We start from the raw sequence: 27,273 nt of genomic DNA, 5'->3' as shown, positions 1-27,273 counted from the left end.
GGTATACCTTGCTGTTTGTCAAGAGCATGTTCCTGAAATGTGAGATGGCAATTCAACAGACAGTGAAAGAATTTTTCCCCATAGAATAAATGTAATATAGAGGAGACTCATGCAAGAACTTAAAAAATGTGCACAACTGTAACACACAGGGACAGTACATATGACATGGCAGAGAGGAAGCAGCAAGTTCATAAGTTGTCAGCTAAACATACAAAGATGACAGACGAGGAAGGTGACATGCTGGCTTTTCAGAAGCTGGCTTTGCAATAGCTGGAGATACAGAATGCTTAACTAAAAAAAAAGCTAATTGTTCTGAGATTTTTATCAGTAGATCTCCCTTAATGCAAGACTGAATCTCCAGTGGCCCCGTCCAATTGTTCTGAAAGATTTCAGCTGCTTCATCTGTGAGACCAAACATCCACTGTAAATCTTCTGGTGTGAGTGTTCATGCTGCCTCCTTCCAAATGGTTACATTTTCATTGTCATCATCTTTCTCAGAGGCCCACTGCACACGGAGGCCAATCAAGTGTAAAGGACAAAAACAGGGTAATGACAACAGTTAGCAGAACAGGGTATTAAATTATCAATACTGGAACTCTGAAACAAGAGATTGAGAAGAAACATAGCATGGTGTTACCACAACTGTTTCCTTCTTCCAGAGAGTTATCTTGTCTATTCAGACTGCAAAATTTACTAAGCAGGAGCTGTTTCTCGCTGAGTGTTTACACATTGTCTAATCCTGCCAACCTCTGTTGCGATACGCCTGTGCTACTCTGGTAAAAATGAGAGACAACTATTTTCAGGCCAGTCTGTTATTTTGAGGAGGTTCATTTTACATACTGAAAAAGATGATATTTCAACAAGCAGCCAAAAAGCACCCTTAAGCAGTATGTAACAGAACTGGAAGTTGTAGCTGAGACAGACAAGTTGTTAGTCTACTTCCAGGGGCACTGAACATAAAAATGAGTCCCAAATTATATATTAGACCCAATACAGATGCAGCTACTTTGTGAAACACTTTGAAGTCTGCAGCTGATGGGAGTTCTAAGCACGTAGTGTCAATTATACATTTTTTTTTTTATTTCATTACAAAAGCACAAATATATTCAGTGACTTGACCAAGAGGTACTCTACAGTAGCAAACAGAAGAATGGTTATGAAACCAGTATCTGGATTCTAGTTAGATATCAATTTTGTCACAGTATTTTAAGGCTTATTTACAAAACAAAATTAAAGCAAGCCATATACACACAGGTACTAAATTTGCCACTTAAAGAGTTTCACACCAGCAGAGCAGAATGTCAGTTTATTCAGGCAGCCTCTCATTGCTCAAACAACTCAGCCGGCAACCTATACAAAGTATGTAACAAATGCCTCAAAAAAAGAAGGTTCTTAAGAACAAAAAAACCCAAAACAAAACCAAACAAAAAAACAACCCCACAACACACTAGAAAACACACCCTTTTAAGAACCAGGCAAGTTACAGACTAATGACCTCCAACCACATCATTGACAAGACTCAAACATTGAAAACAGTCTCAGAATAAATACGTTATCTAAAATTCCTCATCCCTGCTCCAGCCCTGTTCACATCTCACAGAATCTATAAGCCTCTGGAGAAAAGTGAAACAAATGGACATGAGGCTATTTTTCAAATAGCTCTTTAGAAGTACAAGAAGCCTGCCAGTTCAAGACGCAGAAGTGGTATGCTGGAAGTGGAGCTACGTTGTACGATGCTGAAAATATTCTTGGCCACACTGCGGTCCACAGAGTTGTGTGCTGGTATATTTTGGGAGAGGGTATGAAAAGGTACGCAGCATAGGATACAGCCATTGTGGTGAGGCTTATTTTGCATCTTCATACCCTCACTACAAAGTCACAGAAGGGACTGGAAAACTGTTAACAAGAAGCACCCACTTCTGAGAAGTAGCAGCAACTGGAACGATGCTCAGCTGTGAATGTTGGGATAACAAACTGGAGAGGCTACAGGGAATGACCATTGCGGGACAAAGTGTCTGAAATGGTAGCGAAAATGAGGGTAGAAAAAAGTTAATCGCGAGCTGAGCATAGAAAGCAGCAAGTTCTCGCAGTGAGCTCATTCCTCCTCAAGCGAGCAGCAACAGAAGAGAGAAGGATGCTGGGATGGGATCAGATATACAGCTTAGCCAGGTCAGTGAAGGGGGAAAGGGGAGGGAAGAACAGAAGAAAGAAGATAAGCAGGCTCCCTCACTGAGTCATACCAGAGCTACTGCTGCTGGAAGGGTTCCAGATTTGAGCTGGAGCATTTGCCTCTGGTTTCCCCCCACCTCAGAAAACCAAGAAGTAGTGAAACCACCAGACTTAAGACGCCTACCTAAAATGCATTCAGGTTTTGCTGACTGTAAACCCCTACTCTGAATTACACCTAGCCTCAAAAAAACTTGGCATGAAAAGCATGCAAGAGCAACTTAAAAACATCCTCCTCTTTGGCTGAGTTTTTGCGCTGCCCTTAAGTAAGATTCATTCTTGGATCAGTGATTTCATAATGTAATATACAAAACCCTTCAAAAAAGGACTAATATACAAAGTGGCAGTTGAGGACAGCGGAGTTATATTATTCCTCAAATCACCCATTGCTTTTTCTTCGGAAAGTTCCTAATCTGCCTTTTCCAAAGGCCCTCCTGTCAACTGAACACACAATTCTCATCCTAACACCCTTCAAAAGCAATTTTAAAGTGTGCACCTATTTCTGTAAAATTTATCACATATATCAGCCTCAAATCACGCCCAAATCAGAATTCTGATTTTTAAAAGTATTTCAACTGTTTTACAATACTCATTATCATACACCAACAGGTATCTTGTATGCAGTTTACAATTCGTGTCCTCACCTACTTGCACTAAGTCTTGATAAGTGAGGCGATAATTTAGCAGCCTCATTTGTAAGCATCTCTCCTAACATGACATCTAGTCTCACCCTGATTTCTTTATAGACAGATTTACAGTTTGGTTCTGTCTTTCTGCAGTTGAATAAGCACCTGACAGAAACACCCAACTGAGCATTCACATACTTATTTTGAAGTGGTCAGGGAAATCTTGAGGGAAGACTCCAAGAGCTTGAAAGGGCCAAAACCTAGCAGGAAATAAATCAAAACTTTGATAGCTCCATACATCACAACTCAGCAGCAAGAATGACAATCCAAGAATAACCAATTAAACAAAAGACTATGCATAAACAGAAAAACCTCAATTTTCATTACGATTGCCAGGCCTGTTTATTAGAGACCAATTTCTCAAAGGTTCTTCTTCTTTAAAAAAAAAAAAAAAAAGAATTTACAAAAATTGCTAGCTAGCAGAAAATATTGCCTCAGAAGATAATAAGATTTTGTTTCATAGTTGAGCATTACCTAGTGAATTAAAATCTATTGTTTTTAAATCTAAGCAGCAATATTATGAGACTCTTTTAGAGATACAGAGACTACTATATCAAATAACATCTACGACCTTACACAACAAAGCATGGCTTTAACACTGCTTTCATTGTATTACTGCCATGGCAGTGTTGTCACATTTCTGAAATTATAGTGTTGTCCAACTCACTATGTCATCAGACACGCCAGCCTGCTTCAAGCACCAAATGGCTAAAATGGAATGAAATGGCTCAACCAGCTAAAGTGCATTGAAACATAAATTCTAGTAGCGCTTCATTTCACCTTTTACTATTGCAGTCAGAATTTTACTCTCTATCTTTCACAGAGCAACAGAAAATGATAGGTAGATCTTTGGGCTTAATCAAAATTTTGATTCCTTGCCTTTCAAGCTCTTAATACGCAAAGACACAGGACATCAAGAGATGACTCGCATAGCCTTGCCAAATACAGTGAGATTTCTCCTTCAAAAGGCCAAAAAAAGTTGTCAAACGTTATTGCCCACACAGTCCATTCCAAGAGTTCATCCTTCCATTATTTTTAATTAAAGTCTGTTTCTTTACCTCCCCCAACCACCATGCCACAAACCACTTTAAATTAATAGATTGTGCCAGCAAACCTTTACGAATCAGTTGTTGAGCGCAGGATTACATAAAATCCCTCAGAGATAAGAACACTGGCAACCCTTGTCATTCAAATACCTCACTGAGCACAATACCTCCAGAAGAAGCAGCAGAAGGAGTAGGTAGGTGCTGTCAGAACCAACGCCCATGGCTGCTACTAGACACAAGGCACAGCGCTGCTGGACATTTGACTTTCTGAACGTCTGCATAAGCCACTTCCACCTACGAATCAATCTCCCTTCCTTCACTCAGCAGGTGGAATTTGGAGTCTGTCCTGAACCTGACTCCCAATTAGCTGCACAGCATGGACACACAGCTTTAAACATACTAAGAGTCGTGCAGAGCTAATCATGCCGGAGGTGAAGCAGCCTATACGGACATAGTGGTTTGCTGTCATGTAGGCAGCATGGCAACCGAGCACCTCTCCCGCAGGCAAAGACATACATGTTAAACCCAATGAGAAAGGGTTATTCTTATCCAGATCAACTCAAGTGAAGACAAGCATCACACTGCCTGTAAGCCAAAAAATAAGTACACCCTGTTATCTCAGATGGCATATTGAAGCTGTTTTTAGGATTTCTTTTTCCTCAAAGAAAATGTCAATGCAGATGTGATTTTACTTAATTTCATTCTATATTTTGACTCTCAAGTAAATAATTGGATAGCCCTCTCTCTGAAGTCACATACATTGCCTCTGACAACGACTGCTTAGGTCCGTCACCTCTGAAGAGTCAGAATTACACGTCTCCTTTTTTAAAAGGGAAAATAATAATGCAGAGATGTAATAAGACGTTCTTGAAGCTTATTAGCAAGTATGACTAAAGGTACAGAAAGGGAGAAAAAGCCATTAAAAAGTTTAACGAGAAAATAAATAGAAGATAGCCAAGTCACACTTCCTTTGCAGACTGTAGTGAAGTACCTCCTCTAACCAAGACGAATTAGAAACACTTCTATTATGCAAACTAGTATTAAAGTTTACAGTTTGTGAAGCCAGGGATTTCCTACTGGGTTCCTAATAGCTGGACAACTAAACTACTTCACTGTTTACTTTATGATGCCACATTCATGATATGGCATAGCCTAAACATTTTCTCAAAATAAAATAAGCCTTAATGAGTTAACCACATGCACACACAGAAAGCCGTGCTACCTGCCAGACAACCTCAGGCTCTACATTTTTTAATAATGAAATAGTTGCTCATGCCATTACATAAATATTGTTACATAATATCTCCTTTGTACACAAAATTAGGACTACAATAAAATAGGTCCCACTATTTCAATATTATATCTATTAATCCCACTCATCCACTTAATAATTTGGAGCTGAGATGCACCAGATCACAACAGCTTTTATATCTCACACTCCTCTGTGCCTAAGCAGAGAACAGACAGATACTTCTAAATTAAAAAACAAAAAACACCAAACCAAAAACCAACAAACCAACCACCCAAACCAGCAAAAAATCTGCTCTACTATAACAGGTTGAAGGGAAAGATACCATTACCACACTTCTTTATTGCATGTTTTTTGTTCTGCCTAACATTTAATGTACATACCAATACCTCGTTTCCAACACGTAAGGCAATAAAATATGCAGAAATACCTTAATTCCCAAGGTCAGCATTACACAACCTAAGTATAAAGGGATCACAAGCAACGATGCTTAACGTGTCTAACATCTCAAAGAACCGGGGCGGGGAGGGGGTTCCAACTTAATATTAACGTATGGGTAAATGACAATGAATATTAAATTCGTTTTCCTAAATATTAAATTTGTTAGAAATTTGTTCTGACGGTCAGAAACATACTTGAGATGCGGGAAGCCTGCAGCCACAAGTCCACAGAGAAGAGGCAACGGAGAAGCGGGATGTGACATTAGCAAGTCTCAGGGGGCAACATGTGGCCAGCGGTTAGGACGTTCCCTTCTGCAGTGCAGCACCGACGCCGATCTTTTCACGCGATTCGTACCACGCTAGCGTAAGGCCGGCATAAACCCCCCACTTTGTAAGTGCTGCAGAAGTCTCACTTGTGGCCGCGCTCAGAGCCTCCCCCTCGCACGCTCACCCCGCCGCGATCCGCCCCGCAGCAGCGCGCCTCCCGCTGCGCCCCTTCGCCCCCCGTCACCCTGCCCGGGGGGGGGCACGCGGCTACCCCCGGTGTTTGCACAGCTGCCGACGCTCGCTCCGGGCAGCCCCACGCCACGCCGCGCACAAAGCCCCGGCGGCCGCGGGCCCTCCGCCCCAGCCCGCACCTGCGGCCCCGCGGATCCCCGCCGCCACCGGCCGAGGAGGGGGGGAGCGGGACACCGCGCCACACAACACGACACGGCACCTCCGCCCGCGGCGGCTGCCGGGCTCCCCTGCGGGGACAGCCGGGGCCAGTACCTCCTCGCCGGCCGCGGCGCGGCGCCGGCTGGGCCCGGCGCGCTCCCTCGCAGCCGCCGCTGGCAGGTGAGACGCGCCGCAGCGGCGGGTGGGGAGGGAGAGGAGGGGGGGCGCGACCCAGCCACAAAGAGCAGGAGCTGCCGCTGCCTCCGCCGCGGGGGGGCCGGCGGCGGGCCCGGCGCCAGCCGGACACACGCCGCAGCGGAGCCGTCCCCGCCCGGCGGCGGCGCGGGGTGGGGGGCAGGGAGGACACACACACACACACAACGGGCGGCGGCGGGGGGTGTCCCCTACCTGCAGGGGTGGCGCCGAAGACTCTGACGACGGGCACCCGCCTGGTCGGGGCCTCTCGGAAGTGCGACTGGCAGGGGTCCAGGCCGGGCAGCGGGCTGCCCATGTAGTAGTCGGCAGTCACGATCCGCACTGAGAACATGTTGTTCGCCGCCGCCGCCGCCGAGGCACGCACTGAGGGAGGGTGGGTGGGAGGGAGGGGAGGGAGGGAGCGCGGAGCCCGCACGGCTCCCCCCGCCGCAGCGAGCGAGCGCAGCCCCCCGCCTGCCTCTCCTCGCCCGCCCGCCCGCGCGCACGCCCCGCCGGCGCGCGCACAGCCTCACACACAGGCGCGCGCCTTCTCTGTCTGTCGCCGTTCACTCGCGCTCTCCCCCCGCCCCGCCGCCTCCGCCTCCTCCTCCTCCTCCTCCTCCTGCCGCTGCTACTGCTGCTGCTGCTGCTGCCGCCGCTCCTCCGGGCGCGTGCGCGGCGGCGCGCGCCGGGCCGGGTGGCCCCGCGGGCTCTTAAAGCCCGGCCGGCCGCGAGCGGCTGAGGGGCAGCGCGAGCCCGTCCCCTCGCAGCACCACGGACGCCCCGGCGGCGGCGGGTCCCCGGCTCCGGACTGCAGCTGTTGTTGCCATGATGATGATGTCACGGACGCAACCATTGGGGGAACGGGGAGGTGGACGGGCCGGGTGGTGCTTCGGGGAGGGGGCAACGAGCGGGGGAGGCGTCACTCCTCGGCACACACACCCGCCCTCCTCCCCCTCCCGGCTTTCGGGTGGGCTTGGCAGGCGGGGCGCGAGCGCGCGTGGAAGTGGGGGAAAGCTTTCCAACGCTCGCTCTCCTCCCCTCGGTGGAGGCGGGGGGGGTGGGGCTCGGCGATTCGGCGATCGGCCGCGCGGGTCTGGGGTGAGGCTCCGGAATCCCGAGCCGCGGATGGGAGGGGTTGGGGCGCGATGGGGTTAAGCTGGGTCGGCCGCCATTTTGGGTGCCGAGCCGCCCTGCTGGGGAAGGTGAGGCTCCGCACGCCGCCGGGGGGTGGTGGAAATAAAACATGAAGATAATGAAGGGGTGAGGAGGGAGGTGGGGAAACTTCCTGCCGCCGTTACTCGCGGTAGCGGGGGATGTGTGTCTGTGTGTGTAAAGCAGGGGCGTAGCGCACCGCTCAGGTAGCGCTTCCGCCGAATCCGGCGCCCCCTTTGGTTGTAACGGTCCCTGCGCGCGGCTTGCTGGCGGTGGGGGGAGGAGGCGAGGCTTGTAGAAAGGCGGCGGCGGTTGGTGCCGTTGCCGAACGCGCGGGTGGCGGTGGGGCGGGGCCGGGCGCGCTGCGGCGGAGCGGCGGGGGCTGGGCCGCGACCAGTGGGCAGCCTCCCCGCCGGGCGGCTTAGCTCCGCGTCACCCGCCGCCGCCTTCTTATTCTTCGCAGCGTGCTCCAGCATGGCGCTCCTCCCCTGTCGCTCTGCCGTTTCTTTCTCCCCCGCCCCACTCTCCGTGGTCGCCCGTTAATTTCCTGTGACCCGGGAGTAAAGGTCGGGCAGGAGCCGCCGGGGTGAGGGAGCGGCCTCCTGCCTCTCGCGCCGCGGTACCGAGGCCGCCTCGGGCCTTCTGCGGCTGCGGAGGGGCGCCCTGAGGCTGGGGTCAGGCACCCGGCTTCTTGAACCCCGGCAGAGGCGGGCGACACGGCCCCTCGGAGACCTGCCTTAGTCGGGAGGAATCGAGTCTTCACACCTAAGTGCCTCCCTGCTTTTAACTTGGGTAAAATCTACGAAGATTTGGTTTTCTATTATTTGGTCCCTGGGCCTTCAGGAGAGCTTATTTTTCGTTTTCCAACTCACGTGCACGTTATTACTCAAAACGATAACAAAAACCTTGAATTGGGGTTCCTGTTGCAGTCTTTTTGTCTCGGAGCTGAGGGTTTGGGAGAAAAAAAAACAACACCAAGTGTCAAAAGAGTTGGCAGTGTGGAAGATCAGCCTATAAAAAAGGCCAAATATTCTTACACACACTTAGAATGAAATTGTTACATATGCGTGCAAGCCTGGATGATATGAGACAAATGTACAAATCTATAAAATCTGACAAAACTCCAATATGTAAAACATATGTTTCACATTTTGCTTACATATGTTTTGGTTTTAGATTTGAACAAAAGACAGGTCAGGCAGTTGCTACCCTTCATTTTTTCATTGTAATGAACAGGAAGCTTGCCTGTCTACCCAAGGGTAACTGGTTTCCTACTCTTTCTTTGTAAGCTGTTTATTTTCTCTAGCTCACTTCTGTTTTCCTCCTTAAACTCATTTTTATGCAAACAGAAAAAAAGACAAACTACCCAGTCATTAAGAAAGCTTGCATTGCAGAAGTAGTTGAAATAGGGTTGAAACCCAAACTATTTTCATTTTATCTGAAGAATAACTGAGCTACAACTATAATTTTTTACATATATTTACATTTGCAAAGCTAATATTTGGAAAACCTTTGGAACTGCAAGAATGTTTTTATGAATACTTACATTTCACAAAGGCTAATGAGTCACTAGGAGGTTACTGGTGAAGCATGTTAACAAATAACATCTCTAACTCTTCTTATTTGAATACATTTTTTACTGCTGTTTAACTAAATACATTTCCCTCATTTTCTGTAGGACTGGTAGGAACACTACTCTGTTCTGGTGTTACTCCATTACATGCTCTGCAGTCTTTCTGTTCACATGATTGTCGTCACTTCCTGAGCATTGTAGCTTCCCACCATTTATTTCACCAATGGCTTAATGTGCTCTGGTGCCCCTTCCTGCATGAGTTTAAGGTACTACAACATCTGCAGTCCACTTCTGTGCTAGGGGATACCAGTCCACCGCTATATTCTGTTATCATACCCACGGGCAGCAGAACATGATGTGTATCTGCACCTCAGCTGGGTTGGTGTATAATCCAAGACATTTAATCTACTGGAGGGTTCTGGCCTCCCTAAAGGAGTGTGGTGTGTGAGGTGTAGGCACAAGTTCATACCTGGTAGTCTTGCTGGAGGGAGAGCAATTACCCACAATAGAATAGTATAGATAGCTGGAATAACTAACTTTTTAGAAGCATAAAGCAGGATTCTCTAAAACATGTCATTCAGAGTCTTCTGTTTCATTACAAAATCATAATGTATATTAAATCAGAACAACAGTGCTTTGAATTAGGAGGAACTGTTGCAGACAGAAGGCAGCAGCACTGAGGCAAGAACAGTTGATACCTAACCTAGAGCCAATTTCCCATTCATGTGAGGTATTTATTTGATTTCCGAAAATGTTGAATGTTACTGTCAGAAAATGAATTAACTGACTTTCCTTTTTAATGTAAACCGCTTGATCCAAGCAGTAGTCTTAGAGTCATGCAGACATTTATATGGAACTCACATGCCTTCTGAACTGAAACCTTTTCGGTTTCCCTTCATTTCTTAGAACCCACTTCTGCTTTCTTATTCTTCTTGCAGTCAAGTCAGTAAGTTAGTCTGCAGGGTCACACCAAGGTAAGAATATATTTTCAGAAATGGTTTGAGTCAGCACTGTCACGGGAGGTCCCCTGCCGCCCTCCTCCTGTCAGTGCAAGCATTTGAATAGCTGCGTAACAAACTGGATTCTGAAACCGATCCAGGTAAAAGTGATCCAGCCTAAAAATAGGTGTTAGTTTTAATCTAGATCAGGTCCCTGATCTGCCTCATTATATAGGTGTGTGAAAGCCTGTGCTTGCGCAGAGGAAGAGGCAGGGCAGGGGCTGAGTCTAAGCAGAAGGAAGAAAACGAGAACACTTCTTCCAGCAGTCTTGGCTTGTGGTAGCTTAAGTTGATGGCTAGTTTAAGTCTAGCTGAAGTCTAAAAGTCACTTTAACCCTTACAATATATGACAGAGACAAAGCCTGTTCTGGATTTCCTGCATTTCAGCTTGTGTATCAGGGTTTGTCGTTAGGACTTGTTTTATTTGTTGTTCATGCACACTTGTACGCATCTACTGTATATAAGTTTTTCTTGTAGTTTATCCTTTATTACCTGAAACTGCTGCCATCCTAGGATGGCAACAATTGCAAAAGGAAATGTCATGGTTAGAGAGCGCTACCACCTGTTTTCCCTGGCATCTCCAAACTCTCTATGTACTCTCTCGAAGGTTTCATCCAGTTTTCTGTTACGAAGCAAGTCACCCCCTTTCTCTGTTCCTCCAGTTGCTAAGCAGCAGCTGTTCTCCCCATTAGCCAGCCATGTATTTGCATGAAAATAATCAAGCTTGAATATATAACCACTTCTAATCATGCACAGTTAAACAGCTGCTCAATAAATATTTGAGTATTAATATTAGTTATCACCATAACTGATGACTGTCTTAAAAGTTAGAATTTCCCTATAGAGTAAAATAAATATAGTTTTGCCTTTTTTTTACAAAAGGCACACCATTTTTTTCTTTCTCTTAATCCTTGCTATGTATCTAATTAAAAAAACAAAATTGGTCACAAAATTATATCTGCAGTTCACAAAAAAATTATAAATGTAAATATGAGCAGGCACAGAATCATCTAGCAACTAAACATCATGGGGGCCAGGGAAAAGCCACATGTTTCAAATATCTAATAGTAGCAGAATGCAACAGAATTGAATGGTAAAAGTTTAGATTATAACGCAAAGGTAAAATTTTGAACAGTACGTCTTAACTTCAAAACTGACTTATGTATTTGTGTTTGAGTTCCTGTTGATTTCCAGGGTGTTCAGTATTTCTGAGGTGTGTGGTCTGAAATCCTGAAGTGCTCTCTTGGTCTGAGGATACCCTGGATTTATCCAAACTATATTTCAGAATGAGGGCTGAGCATGGCCTACATGTTCTCAGATGTTGATTTGTCAGGTGACAGAAACATGGATTCAGCAGGGAGAAAAATTGGGCACGCGTCAGGAGTAATATGTAGTCCACCCAGCTGGTATTCTGATCTAGACAGTCAGATCATCTACATTACACAGGAAGGTTATTTCCCAGTGTGCTCCACAGACTAAGCGAATGAAAAAGGTCTGAATCTTCATACTAAAATATTTGGTGCTACACTGTGTAATTTTGGACTGCCAAACCTGTACATACTTTGCCAAAAACAAGAAACCATGTCTCATGCTAGGCTCTAAGGCTCCCTTAATCACGCAGTGCAAGAAGTCCTCTTAGTCCGCAAAAGTGTGTACACTGCATGAGAAGCTGTCTAGAAATGCTGAGGAATTATAAACTGAATATTCCCCTGCCTGAAGGAGTAAGGCTGAAGTCTTCTCTCAGGATCCTCAGGTGGGAGTCCTCTCCTAGAATCAGATACCTAAGCAAGTAGAACCATTATTGTATTTGGGAGATAAAAGAACAGGGAAAGATAGCTCGCTCTTCCAAGTCAAGCAGATCTGGATTTGAAAACAGATCTGCATTTCACACGAGTGCCTTAACATGTTGTAGGTTAATGGATGAACTAATGCACCTGTGCAAAATATTAGGAAAGATGAATTTCTGGTGGTCTTTCATGTTTTAAGAATGCTTACTAGACCGGACATTGTAGGCAAGGTACACAGGAGGATTCCCTATATGAGAGTCCTGACAAGCCTTGCTTATACTGCAGGTAGCTAGGAGCACTTATGCCAGAATTTGAGGCAACATTGTGCATGCCCATCATACCAGTGGAAAGTCAAGTACTGAAGTACTGTCAGGATCTTATCAGATAAAAATCTAAGGACAGCATGTGAACGGCAAGGAATTGAGCAACTTGTGGGATACCAAACTGGCTTGAAGTGCCGCTTAGGCTGCTGAGTTCACTTGGGGAGATAGCTGTGCTTTGGAAATAATGCTTAAGATCCTAATTCATGAGATTTTTTTTTTTCCAATTCTCAGTGAATAGGTACAGGCTAGACAGTAGGCTCTGAAGAGTAATGCAGTCAGGTTCTGTCAGAACCAGGGCAGTCATGCATTTAATCAATGGCCTTACACCAACAATGTCTTGCCATTTGAAACCTGATGGGAAAACTAACCTAGGTCTCAATTATGAAAACTTTAGAAGTATCAAAGCAGTCTTTTAGCAGAAATTCTTAATAAACCTATCAGGGCAAGAATGGTGCCGTGTGATTGGAGAGTAACAAATGTGTTTGAATGAGAGCCCAAGGAAGTGTTATGTGCAACTCTTGCAGTATGTGGGACATAGGAAACAGAACATAGCACAAGCAAAAGCATATAAGTAAAAAAAATAATCTCTGGTATAGTAAAGGTAGATTTTGTTGGGGTAAGTGGCTATTTTTTTGATAAAATGACTTATTGACAAAGGAAATTAAGTAGATTTAATCTGTACTTCATAAAAAGATTTGGTATGGTACCATATGAGAAATTAAGTAGGATGCCTAACATAAAGAATTGCTAATGAAAATGACAGTGGATTTTGTTGAAAGAAGGAGTATAAAACTGGAAGTTGGCTACAGGTAGAGTCCGCTTATTTAATATCTTTAGCGTAGTCCTATGTAGTGTATAAATAAAACTTGCTGGTAACCTTAAGTTTGGAGGAGAACAGGCATATCATGTAGGAAGAATTGTGTGATTTGGATTGGAATACTAGAAACATAACATCTTGCACATGAAAGGGAAGATTTTGCACTTTAAAATTGCTAAGAATTTTCTGCTCTGAACTAGAATGTCAGAAATGACAGAAGAAAAGGTCTGGGAGTCAGAGTAGTATGAATCTACCCCCATGATGGGGTCTAAAAGATAAGTACAATTCTAAACTGCATGAAGTGAGTTATTTCTATCAGAGCAAGTGATACATTGATATGATTATCTAAAATCTTGGCCATAGCTTATTTGGACTATTTTTTAAGTTGTCAAGAGGAATTTAAACTAGAAGAGGTACAAAGTGGTGTTCTGAAAATGATCATAGACATGAAAAGCCTGCTTTATCAAGAAGATAAAAATCAGTTGGCTTCATCTAGAAAAACAAGAGATGAGCACATATAAGTGAACTCTGTAAGTATATCCATAACTTTGGAGTAAACAAGAAGAAAAAATATTTAAGCCAAAGAACACTGGTGATGTAGAATGGTTAGATATAAACTGGAAGTTAACTGACCATGAAAGAAGGTTTCTAACCAATGGAGGAATGATTTCTTCTCTCTGTGAGAGTAGCAGGGCAGAGCATTTTAGTAAGTTTTAATACGGAGGTTGATGAGATCATGAAAAGGGTTATATGATGTTTGCTGGGTATCGCACATGACTGCACCTGATGATCAACTTTCTAGTAGTTCACCAAATATTTCAATAGTGAGTTCCTCTAATCGATGCAGACAATTTAGCCATTAGGATAAATGAGTTTTCATCATCATTATACAAAATACATTGCATACCATGGATATGGTATAGCTTTCTGTTTCAGAAAACCTTGGCTATAGCACAAAATGCAACCCTGTACATCATGTATTGTGTTCTTATGTATGCGTTCATATTGGTAAATGAGTTGTGCGTACGAACTCCCGTACATAATGTTTGTATGAAAATGCAAAGCCACCTTTGACCATTTTTGTTTCCTGGGTTGTATTTGCGTTTAGCAACTTATATCTCAAATAGAAGTTTTGATTGAAAGTTGTTCGGTTTTTTGTGTGCTTTGATAGTAACAACTTTTTTCCAACATTTTCAGGTCTTGCCATTGCCTCATATCAGAAAAACCTGCCAGCCAACGTGTGTACAGGAAAATGCATAAGTATTCAAGAAAATTATATAAACAGAAATGTAAAAATGAATAAAGAATTACATGTGTAACAATGTAGAACTACACCACTTTTGTTTAAAAAATGAGAAAGTGAATTAAATCAAGAAGCAGCATATGCATAATGTAAGAAAATGGTTAGTAAACACATTCTAAAGATGAAATTCCTGATGTGTTCTGTGCTGACAATTCTATATGTCAAGAAGGGATTGAGGTTCCCTGCCATGCTTGGAGAATGACCTATTGTCAAGAGCAAAATACTTACATGATTGCATAAGGAATTAAGTTTAGTATAACAATTACACACATGTTGTTGGGAAATAGTTAACAGTATAGTAGTAAGTGAAGTTTAGTGGCTGGATGTATGACAATGAGAATTTAGCAGATGAAATTCGATTAAGATAAACTAATTTGAGTCTTTGATATTTGAGGAGTAGTGCTAGAGCTGTTTTTGAGCTCTAGCATTTTGAGCTCTAGCTAGGCATTGCTGATTCAGCATAATTTAAAAACCTGCTGACTAGTGCTTGGATCTAATGGCTGTAAAAGTTGGGTAGGGACTTAAAAGAGAAAAATGTGTGCAATGACATACTACATTTGAACATCAGTACTGTTTGTGGGGAGGTATGTTCAACAGTGAGAGTTACTGGCAAGTAGTGGAGTATAAAGGGAAAAGTGGTTGAATGTTTGAATAGCTTTTGTTGTAAAAATAAAAGTAATTGGTTTATTTTTACAACAGAGCTGCCAGTTGAGGCTGCATGTGGTTGATCCTTCCATTGTCTTCCCAGGAGGAAGCATATATGACTGGGTGGGGTTTATTAACTTTAAAAGTGTATTTAATTTATATATACACATATGTACATATGTACATATCCCAACCAAACTCTGAAATTTTTAATCCATACAATGCAGCTGAGGTAAGTGGTTGTAAAAATTGTTTTTAAACAGGCAAGCAAAACATAATTTTTCATATTCTAGCCCTGATAAATAGCTGAAGCATTTAGTTGAAACTCTCCATTGAGAAATATGTCTGGTGTGAAGACAGTTAGCCCAAATGGTTCAAATAGTAATTAAAAAGATTTCATAATGGAAAATTTTCAAGTACTAGAACTGCCAAAAGCCCTATCAGTCTCCTGTAACTTATGTAGCCAAATATACTTGAGTATGTGGTTATTATTTGAATTTTTGTTTTAGAATGTGAAATGTATTTTTGTGAATGAATCACAGAAGTGGATCTGAATGGTGAGTGGTGAAATCAATTTAATTTTAGATGCTATAATTTTTTCTGCCATGTAGTCTGTCTTTGGGAGGCATTCCTCATTCGCGCATCGGACAAAGTGAAAGAAGCCTGAGTCCAATATGCAGATCACAAACAGCCATCTGTTATAAAAAAAAAAAAAAGAGTGAACTGTCACCATAAGAGTAAACTTAAAATGTTTTAAGAGTAGATTAGAGGTGGTAGAGCTCCAACAAATGCTTTGTCCATCTCTGTCAGTATTGGTCCCTGTAATATATGAATGTATACATTTGCTGCAGTTTCAGGTGCCTACTGTTTTTTTCTACTAGGACAATTACCAATAGTTTAGAACTCAGTATATGTTTCCTGTATTGTCTAAATCTTTCTGTTCCTAATTAAGTATGTATATATAACCTTTTATCACCTCAATTATTTTTCCACCTTGGGGTTTGTTCCTTTGAGATAATTTTCCAGAACAAACTGAATGTTAAGAAAAAAGCATTTTGAACTTACTTGCTTACCTTGAGCAAGTAAGGTAACATCTGTTTAAGTTTGTGACATTGCCTTTTTCGAGTCTTTCCAGGTCCCAAAGAATTTCTGTTATTTTTATGTGAATTCCATCCAATTTGCAGAGATCTTTCTCGTAATATGCCTAGAACTCATTGGTGAATTCCAGGCGTGGTTGTAAAGAGCATGGATGAAGAATTTATGGTTATGTCCAGATAGTGTTTTTACTTTGTTTCAGGCATCGATATGACCTCCACGTGTAGGGCAGAATTACTTGAGGGTATTAATATTTGGTCCACCAAGAGACACGAAGGGCTTTGTTGGTTGTCCACAAATAAAATGTTCTACAGTCTGCCCTACAGCTCTATACAGAGAAGCTATACAGAGAAGCTGTTACCTTCCTGCTCCAGGATAACAGTGCTTCCAAGTATGCAAGTCAAATCTAAATCAGTCTCTTTGCTGATACTCTGTTACAAATCTATTTGTAGTTTCTGCTTGCTTGTTATCCTTAGATCCTTTACAAATATTATGCCTTCTGGGTATTTCTACCCTACTGAATATATTCCAGAATCTGTTACAGTATATTTCTCTCAGTCTTTTCCATAGCAGTAGCTTGCTTTTTCTTGTACTCGATTACATTTTACTGTTTTCTGACTACATTTTAGCCACACTAAGTTACTTTGAGGTATTTCAGTGTCCTCAAAGTTGTCCATATCATGGCCTCAGGGGTTAATGAAGATGTCAAATACAGAAAGGCCTCACAACAGTTTATGTGGCACCACACATATAGATAGGCTGCTACTGGTCCTTTATACTAGGATTCTTTTATTTGCTGTCAGTTTTCACAGTTATACTGGAGCCCTATGATATTCACCCTTTCCCTTAAGCTTCAGAGTTTTTACACAGTCCTTGTGTCTTTGTACCTCTTCTTCAGTATTGTAATCTATCCAACATATTCTGAGAGATTTTTGAGGTTTCATGAGAGCACCAAATGCTTTCCTAAAATTGAGTTAGGTAATATGTAAAGATTTCCTTTGGACTGTGTAATCTGTTCTGGCTTTTGGGGAAAGTGTTGGTTTTTTTATTGTAAGCTAAATATTGCCTAGTATTTTGTTGTCCTTTAAGGCTAACATTTTCAACCTTGCTTGACCTGAAATTAAGTTCAGTATACTTCAGAATTTCAGAGGTAGCGCTCTTATCTAGATGTTTAAAAAAATTAATTTTATGACTACTGAAACCTAGTTTCAAAAAAGTTCACTTACTGAGCCCCTTTTGCTAGTGTTCTTTTTTGCTCAGTGCTCACATTGAAGGGAGTTTTCAAGTTTATTGAGGGTTTGCTTCCTCCTATGCCAGTCTTAATGGGAATATACAAATGGGGGGCGGGGAATGATAGAATGGTGTGCATACATTCAAATGTGCCTTCATAAAATGAAGGAAGCCACAGAATACCAGAATACCATGGAACTATTTAGTAGGCATATGATATTTAGCCAGGAATTACTAACATTTTATTTTAGTGTGACATCCATCAGTTAAACGCAGTTGCACTTCTTATTCTTTCCAAAATCAAAGCACACCTATATTTAAAGATGAAAATACTCCTATTTATGCTAATTAATAATACTGTATTTGTGTAAGTTCACTTTACAGAGTCTCAAAGTACTGCACAAAGATGACATTGCTAGGCATATGACATGTAAAAAAGGCAGTGCAAACAGTGGTATACAGGTAATCCCAAAAAGAGATCACTGGAGCTGAAGTTCATCTAGAATATGATCTTTCTAGATATATATTCCCTTTATAAATACTCCTCTGTATGCCCGAGATATTATCATGATTATTATTATTAACCAATTTTAGTATTATCTACTAAAGGATGACACTGAAAATGCAGGCCCCATTAGCACACAGATCTACCTCAATAAATTTGGAGTCTTGCAAATAAAATTAATTTTCTTACCCGTATATTGATCATTTCGTATCTCAAAGCATGAGATAGGTACAAACTTGGGATGGAAACAAATTTATCGAGTAGATCTGCTACTCTAATGTGGTATGTTAATTGAAGGTGGGAAAGACTGAAACGAAAGACGCCATCATTCTGTTTCAAGATTCTTGGGAGGAAAATTGTGTGTGTTCCTTATGGACTCCTTCCTAGTCAAGTAGAGAAACTGGACGAATTCTCTGTGAAAGCTGTGCAGTTAAGTGACTGAGACTGGATTCTGTTATAATATGGTGAGTGTTTCCTGCTGTCTCTTGAGTAATCTTGCAGCTGCTTTAGTTAGAAAATCAGTGATATTGTTTTCCTCCGAAAGCAGGAACTTGGTGGCCTGGCTAATAAGATTAAACAACACTGCCCCCAATCTGTAAAGTATTAAGTACTGTGGCATATTCCAGTCTCCCCACCCACTGCACCTCCACCTTTTTTTTCCTATGCTACTTTTTAAGCTATTTTGTGGAGACAGTACTTTGTGTAGCTGTTTTTCTGAGGACAGGACTTAGGCTATTGACTTACTTCATTTTTTTTCTCTAAGAACTAAGTGACGTGTTTGCGTTAGGACCATGCTTTTTTCAAAGAAAATTATTGTTGAGTGAAAGTACTAATATGCAGGGAAAAATAGGAAATTATTATGCTGTAAAAATAACTTGGAAAGAGTCTCAGATTGTTCAGAGAGGGAAGAGAGCCTTCCAAGAAGTGATCACATTCTCACACTCTCACACTGAGCTTTAAACACATTCTTTATCTTTAAAAGGAAACAGAAGAGAATCAGTAAATCAAATGTAGTTATGGGCTTGTCTGCAAAACTATATCATTCTGAAATAAGGCGTTGGGACTGGACATTTGAAACAAGAATTGTCAGTGCCAAGACCTCTTGTCCCTTGAGAAAAGTGGGTATGTCTTTTATTAGACAATACCTTTCCTGCATCCCCTGATTGTTTTTCTTCATCATTGTCTAAAGATAGCAGTTATGGTGGCTGCTCTGGGTGAATCTTTAGGTACACATTAAAAACCAGACTACATTTTTGTACTGAAATGAATAAGCTTCTAAAATCCTTAAGGTTTGGGTTTTGTTTTTTACTATCTATTTGTTTGAAAAGGAAATAGAATTTCTTACCAAAAAATCTCCACCTTTTTGTTTGTTTTTTTTTTTTCGGGGGGGGGGGGGGGGGGAGTGTTTAAAAACCACATGTTCTAGCTGCAACTTTCTAAATTTGTTTTGTGATAAAGATTTCACTGCCAGTAACCTGAGTTTCTCTATTGCTCCAGCATGAGATTACTAGGCAGTTCTGTAATTACTTCTTTTCCTGACTGGCACAGAATTCCTGTCTGTCTGGAGTACTTCAGAAATTGCTTATTTTAGAGAAAAGAAATCAACAGCATCCGTGGTTTTCAAGTTTATCCAGAGTAGCTTTATCTTTTATCACATTTTGAAAGATTAGTATTTTTTAAATTAAATAGTTCTGTTTAGAAGTAAATTTTGCTCAGATAAAAAGAAAATACAGCGTTAGTTGCTAAAAACAGATAAAGTGTACCACCTGGAAGCATATCCTTTATTTCTTATGTTCTGACAGAAAAGGAGATAAATGAGTATGTTAGAGGCACAATGTTTCTGTAAATATTGTATTGTTGTTAGCATAATTTACTTCTGTATCCCTAATAAAAACAAAACTTTTAAAGCTTATTTTAACTTAATCATATATAAAATGGTAACACTGCTACTTCAAAGGCTTAAAAATTCTAAATGATTTGGCATGAACTGTACTGTGACAGTAACTTTGTGATTTCCTTGTTGGCTTCTTTGTAATGTTCCTTGCCATATATGACATCTGTCTTGTGAAACAAAAAAGGGCTAGAGAGACCGTAGCGTCCCTCTGCCTCCAAATACTGTCCCCCTGCGCAGTGTGGGAGCATTGTTTCAGATGGTACTAGTTGCTACGGGCCTAAGCTGCCACATGGCATGCTAGCAGCTCAGCAGCATGGGTGATGAGCACCCTGGTGCTTGAGCTTATACCTTGGTACCATTTGACTAAACAGGATAGGCAGAGCAGCAGTACCTCGGATAAGGTTTTTTAAATGGGCCCATTTGCCAAATTCAGAACAAGACTTTTAGGGGTATTCAGTTCCACCAATTTCTTTCTTTTCTGAGTGCTTCAAATACATGAAATAAATGAGTAATAAAAGCATTTGCTTAGGAGTCTTTAGTCCCCACATTCAGTACTATGTATGCAAGCTATGTAATTACTGTTTAATGAAAAAACATGAGCAGGCCTAGGAGATTAAAGCCTCCTTTTTCTTTTTGGCCTCTAAGTCTTGCTTTCCTCAGGACTGATTGGCAAAAACCCAAGCTGAAGGTAAGAGATTCTTCACATGCTGATAGGGGCGCTCTCCTAGGAGATGGGAGAAGCTGATTTGGTGTCATTCAAGCAATGAAAGGCCTAGAATCCAATCTACTGTTTCCTCTTCAGCTGCTATTGAATAATGCAGTGTCGTAACCACTGCTGCTGCATAACAGTGTGTAGCAAAGGTATGTGTCCCAAAGGAGGGGGAGATATCCTTAACCTCTGCCAAAACTTAGTTCTAGAAAAGCTCTTAGGCAGCAGATGTAAATTTGTGCCTGACCTAAGTCTCACCAAGGAGGGAGACAGGCTGAACAGCAATAAATGGCCTTCTGTAACCTGCTGTCTGAGCTATCATAAGTATGCCTCTGGTTAAAACTGTTAAGAATGTGCGAGCTCCGGTGCATTTTTGTTGCTAGGTACTGCTGTTGGAGGGCTAAACTGTGTAGCTCCATACATTCACCCATCTTTGTTGGTTGGGTAGAGCACTACTTAGTGAGAATAGCAGTGTTTTGTATGCTGTTCGCGTGGGCATAAATGGCTACACAGAGGACAAAGTTCTAAAGAATTAGGTCGGTAGGGTTTATATCTAATTAGGCCTCTAATCCTACAAACCACTTATGGTTTTGCATTATTATATGTTCATTGTGTCTTAAATGGGACTGCTCATTTGAGTGAAGTTTTGGGTGTAATTGCATGCAGGATCAGATCTGGGCAATCACATTTTAGCTTACTATTCACACTGTAGCACTGTTACAAATCAGATGTCTCTGATGTTACCCCTTGCCCAGACAGGGTGAAGGGGTATCTGAAACTGAATCTGTGTGATGGCTTGCACTCCATTTCCATGGCTGTCCAAACCAAGCACTTACTCAAAGGCATGTCAGAGAGAGTATTTTAACTGTTAAGAGAGTCGTAAGGCATAGATTTTCAATGTAGAAGGTCATGAGGCTGCAGTTTTGCTGGGTTATGTGCTGTATTTGCATAGACAGATATTCAGCCAGTTAATGGTAGTGCAGAATGCTTTAATGATTTTCATTTGCATCAAGCTGTTCTCACCTCGTAGGAACATAATGGATAAATAAAAGAGGCCCTTTGTTTGCTCTTCATGAAAGTTACCAGTGATTAAGTGGTGCTGAGGGAACAGACTCATGCTCTCATTTGAAAAAAAAAATAAAACCAACAACAAAACTGTCCATCAAAGCTGACTTCAAAGTGACCTACTTCATTTTGATTTAAAATGGCACTTGAATAATTTTATTTTAATGTTATGCACATTTTCTAACTCAAAACACAGAACTGGTCACTCCTAACTGAAAATACAGAAATGGTTATTACATCAGACAAAAAATACTCATCGTTTGTTAGGGTGCTCTTTATAGTGTTGAATTACAAGCAAAGCTCTATACGCTTAGATCAGTATTTCTTCCAAATTTATTCAGCAGTCACTTCTGTTATTAAAAATTACGTCCAGAATGTAGTTGTGGGCAAATTAATACTTTTTGCACTCTACTATGATGTTTCATAAGAAAGTGCGTGCCAGGGACTTGCTAGAGAAAATTTTGTCATGATTCCTTAAGGTGTTCCCTCTAAGATTTATTCTTATATAGAGAGTCTCCCTGTGGAAGATTTCTCCAAACCTTCCTGGAACACGGCATATTCTCGCAAAGGTATAGAGACTTCCACACTATGCCTTGACCCCTGGTAGCCCAGCCTCAGCTTCTTGGCCTCCTCTGCCATGCATGAGTTCAAAAGCCCTTTCTTGAAAAGGGCTCAAAGGAAGTTAGCATAGTCTTGGGCTATGTTATATTTTTAGGCGTTTTCTGAAGGATTTCATTTGCAGTTCAGCCTTTTTCAGGGTAATCCTGAAAAAAAATCTGAGTGGCCTTCACAGCTCTTTGAGAATAAAGCTCTCAAATACCTGTGTGTCAGAACAGTCATGCTTAAATTTTTGTTCCTAATTTATAGGCACATCATGATTCCATTGCCTGGATTTCAGCATTGGCACCTTGGTGCCAGTGTTTTTTTATTACATTTTTCTAAATATGTTAAGAGTTTCAACTTTGTGTCACATTGAGACGCATGGCCAAGACACTACATCCCAAATACCCAAATTTTCAGTAGTCTCCATTTAGGGTACAAGGGTACTACTCTGTTCCTGATAGCAGATAGGATGGACAGGCTTTCAAGTACTTGGGTCTTTTGTTTTCAGTTAATAACTTCCAGTCCTTTCAGTTTCTAACCTCCTGCCTTGGAGATAGTGATCACGAGTACTTCTTGTGGCATTCAACTTCTCTCTCTCAACCCTGTGTCATTTAAATCAAGATACAGAACTTGGACTTCATTTTCACAGAATTAATAGGATATTTGGGGAACACAGAATATGCAAATTCAGATCTGCTGAATACATAATTTTATGGCCCTTCTGTTTTGCATTGGCTTTTTAATTTGTCCAGTGTTTGACTGAGGGCTAATTAAATTACTGAATTTACAATGAGAATATATTAGACTTATATTAATCCTTCCCTTCACTGATTTTAATTTTTTACTCCTCCAGTTAATTTTCTTTTAAATCTGCCTTTGTGTTCTCAGTGTGGCATAAAAGGACTAGTCAACAGCCTGAATACAGAGGCAGCTGAGGAAAATTTCTGTCTGCAATCAATCTCCCCACTGCAGGAAGAGTGCTGGATATCCTTACATGTACAATAAAGATGGCTGAATTCAGCAATCACTGCCTGACCAGCATAACAATTCCTTAGTGATTTATGGCAGGTTGGGAGAGCAAGAGTTTAGGATTACATCTAAGAAGAGATCTGTGCATGTGAGGATATGACTCTCTGTTTTGAGTTAGGTATAAAAAACCTATTTGGAGATACATGTGATTTCAGTTTATAGCAAGGTGCAAAGTGTCTTCGCACATGGAAATAAGATCCTTTACTGACAATGTACGTCAGTACATATAGATAAAAATGTATTTTACATGTATTATCAATGTAGGTTTTTTACATCTTGTGGGTTTACAGCCTCACAATGGCCTTGATCATCTTAATCTAGGTTTTTAGTCATGCACTTATGTGCAACATATGGAAATATAACTTACAAAGTATATGACTAAGGAGATATTACAGAAATCCTAGAAGTGAAGGTGAAGCATTGTAGCTGATTCTGACAGAATTACAGACACTCCTTGCTGTAGTAGGAAAACTTTGTTCAAAACCAAAAATGTTCTTATGGTTTTAATTGAGTGGCAGAAAATTACTTCTGTGTGGTCATCCCTGCTAAGAGATTCTTTAAAACCAACATTTTCCATTTTCCCTTGTTTATTTCTTTTTTGGCTAGTAGTTGCCTCCATGAATGGGATTTATAAACTGTAAATCTAAGGAGGATAAAATGTTTTCTGGAGAATTTGATCCAGATGTATATTACTGTTTCAATAAGTATCTTTTAAGTATTTAGGGTAAAGAAGGTTTTTTGGTAGATTTTAGGGGGTTTGGGTTTTGGTGTTTTTTTTGTTTTGTTTTGTATGTTTGTTTGTTTTTAATATCCTGGTTAACTTTAAGCAGCCAAATTCTTGCTGAATAAAACTCCATGAAAGTCAATAGTATTTCAGCAGGGATTCATGTGGCCTTTGGGTTTTGGACTGTATCATATTGCAAGCTCCTAAAATAAGACGGTTTGGAAAGCTACAGGCTTCCCATCTTTTTTGTCTGGAAAAGTTATAAAATGGAACAGGCAAGCTTTTCACTGAGCTGCTGAGAATGCAGTTCTGGCTATGCAATCAGGACTAAATAAGGAGCAAGATCTGCACTAAAAATAGAAATGGAGGCTGATCCAACTGCAGCATCAGTTATAATCCTCACACAGCAAAGGGCTGGTAGGTTCAACTAAGGACACTCAGTTACAGAGAATCAGATAAACTTTATCCTGCTCCTAAAAAGCCATCAGATCCTAGCTGCTCTAACCGGATTTTTACCAGTCAGCAGAACTATTACTCACTCCTGCAAATTATTTAACATTATTTCAGATTCAGATTTTTTTTAAGGGAGAGGATTATATTTGCCACATAGTAAGAGGAAAATGGGGGTTGGGTTTATGTAAATATGTTTGAAGACTGTGGGGGGAAATGACACAGAGAGATTTACTGCACTTTCCTCGCAGCTGGATAAATACATTCTTATCACTCCTCTGTGCATTGAGCTAACGTGCCTGCTGACATTACGTGACTCCAAGTGGGCATGCTGAGCTGATTAGGGTATCTGGCCAAGCCTGGTACCTTGTCACGGACTGTGCTGTTCACAGTGTGTGCTTCAAGGGAAGTTAACTCTGCTTGTTTCAAGAACAAAGTACAGAACAACGTAGGTCATTCCTGCCCTTTCCCCTCCCCTTTGTTGGTAAAATAATTCAGAAAATGTTTATCTTTTTATTTGTGTATTTCCTTTGAACTATCACATGCCTCATGAGCTTAAGCCAAAACTTGCCTAGGGAGTTCAAATATATCCTTTGATACAGAATAGATTATTATTGCTTATTTATTGTTAGGAACATTTGGCTATTAAATATTTGGATTACATGAGCACAGCCAGCCACAGCTATGTTCTGCTTGCTTTCTTTGCCTTGTTCCTGTGTCTCTTCAGGCAGGGACACAGCAAGCATGAATAAATTTTCTGTACTCCAGTCTTAAAAATTAGAGATTCTGTAACAGACTTCAGTAATTCATCATATAATTTCAATTTCTTTAAATAGAATTACATATGAAAATTAACAAAATTATTAGACACCAAATCAATCTCTTCTACTTAATATTAAAAATGTTTTTATTAATTTTTAGTTTTCAGTGAGCTGCAGAATTTGTTAGTGAAATACACACTGTTCATGTACCTTTTGCCTGTTAATCACAGGAGTAGCTCAGTCAAATGGGAAGACAGCAGAACAGAAACATTTGGGTCATTTGACATATGGGAAAGCTTAGACAGCAGTGGGAGTATGTGGAAGAATAACAAAAGACGGAGATCATCAAACTTACACAGGCCAAGAACAAGGCAAATAAAATATACAGTGTCTGTGAGTCACAAATTTATTGTTTGGCTGCATTTTCCTTCCTTACCTCCCTCCCCACCGTAATATGAACTACAGTATTCCCTGTTTCCATACTCCTGTCCCCGCACCTCTGTCTCCTCTCTTGCACGTCCCATACTGACCACGCAACTTAGCAGAAGCTGCAAGCAGCTGCCTCGTAGAAAGGCAAGCTGCTCGACACCATCTTGTTGATGGGGAGGCACTAGCCTCCATCGCCAGCTGAGTTCAGAGGCCTTTTTTGTTTGTTTTTGTTGTATTCTCATTATTTGTGCTCTTATTTGAAGATCTGTATTTTCGGGGGAAAAAAGGAGTGCGTGCAGTCCAGGAGGCATAGAGAGGGGATGGTAATTGATAATAGCTGTGAGTGCTGAACCTGGAAATACATGTGTCATTATGTTTTGGTCACATTCAACACTTATACTGATTAATTATTTCATTTACTGACTTAAATCTTTATAAGACTATATAGGACTTTGCATTAGTTTAACTATGGGCTACACACACCCAGTCTTTGTACACCATTAGCTTTTTGGAACAAATCATTTGGTGTAATAAAAGCAACATAAGCCTGCAGTGCAGATAGAGTAATTTTAGTGAATTCATTAAAATAAGCTAAATGCTTATATCAGCTTAATGATTACACTTTAAAAATGGCACCCAGTCCAACAAAGAATTGTTAAAATTATATACGGAAAGAGACAAATAATTTTAATAACATATTTTAGGTAACCAAAGGTTGTACAAAGAGGAAATGGCATTACTTGAACTCACAGTTTCAGCCCGGGTAGAGGCTGACATGAGCGTCATATCAGTTTACAATGAGTCTGGTTCTAGATTAGAAAACAGTTGTGGTGACCTATGCAGTATAACTGAAATGTTAAGAGAGAACTCCAAAACTGAATATGAGCAGGTGTGCAATTCTACCTTAACTGCCTTTTCGCTATTGATTTTGAATGGAGTGAAAATGTGGAATAATTCTGTGGGTCCTTAAACATGCAGAATGAATTAATTCAAATTAAGAATGTTTTTCTTAAAGAGGATTTGCTTGTTTTTTGTCAGAGCCCTTTCAAAGTACAAGGGGAGGTCACAACTGTTCTTTTCATTGACATATAGTCTAATAAAATAAACAACATATGTAGGTGGCATAAGAGTTTAGCACATAGAACATAGGGATTTGTATATGACCTTGAAAACTGTAAATAACAAATTATGCTTAACCTTTATCCTGCCACCCATCAACCTGATTTGTTAGTAAAGATTTCTGTTGGAACTGAGGTTTTCGTGTGTTACAGAGTTCAGAAAAATAAAACTTCTCTCAGCAAATGCAAGATCCACATTTAAATTCTCAGCCTTAATTCCAATTGTCCTGTCTTCTAGATTTACATAATTACTACATTTACATAGTCACTTAAGACCTTGATCTGGAGTCCAATGAAAGCAGACCTGAAACCTTGCTGAAAATCACACTTAATCCAGATTTCACACTGCAGGCATACAGCACTGACTTCAGATAAGGGCATATCGCCTGTTCTTCAGAGCCTGTTGGCATCTGGGTACCTGACTGAGTTTGGTGGGTTAGTGCACTAGCATGCTAATGCTCACAAGCAATCTGCTGGTGGTCCTTGCTGCCGTAATGTATCTGGAGTAGATAGGGCCTGGGGAGAGGGAGTGCACGTTAAACCATGCTTACTTCTGGTCTA

The 27,273-nt window shown here is 41.2% G+C and overlaps 1 protein-coding gene across 1 annotated transcript in view; it reads right to left on the bottom strand.

Moving 5' to 3' along the window:
- Positions 1-7,069, bottom strand: part of REV3L (REV3 like, DNA directed polymerase zeta catalytic subunit) — a 126,144-nt gene extending 119,075 nt beyond the window's left edge. Inside the window, exon 1 of the mRNA XM_064447455.1 lies at positions 6,713-7,069. Within this exon, the coding sequence (XP_064303525.1) occupies positions 6,713-6,851 (139 nt within the window). The 5' untranslated portion in view covers positions 6,852-7,069. The remainder of the gene's footprint in view (positions 1-6,712) is intronic.
- Positions 7,070-27,273: the final 20,204 nt, after the last annotated feature.

This window comes from Phalacrocorax carbo, chromosome 3 (assembly GCF_963921805.1).
Source record: "Phalacrocorax carbo chromosome 3, bPhaCar2.1, whole genome shotgun sequence".
NCBI classification, from domain to species: Eukaryota; Metazoa; Chordata; class Aves; order Suliformes; family Phalacrocoracidae; genus Phalacrocorax; species Phalacrocorax carbo.
This window is presented reverse-complemented; position numbering and strand designations above follow the sequence as displayed.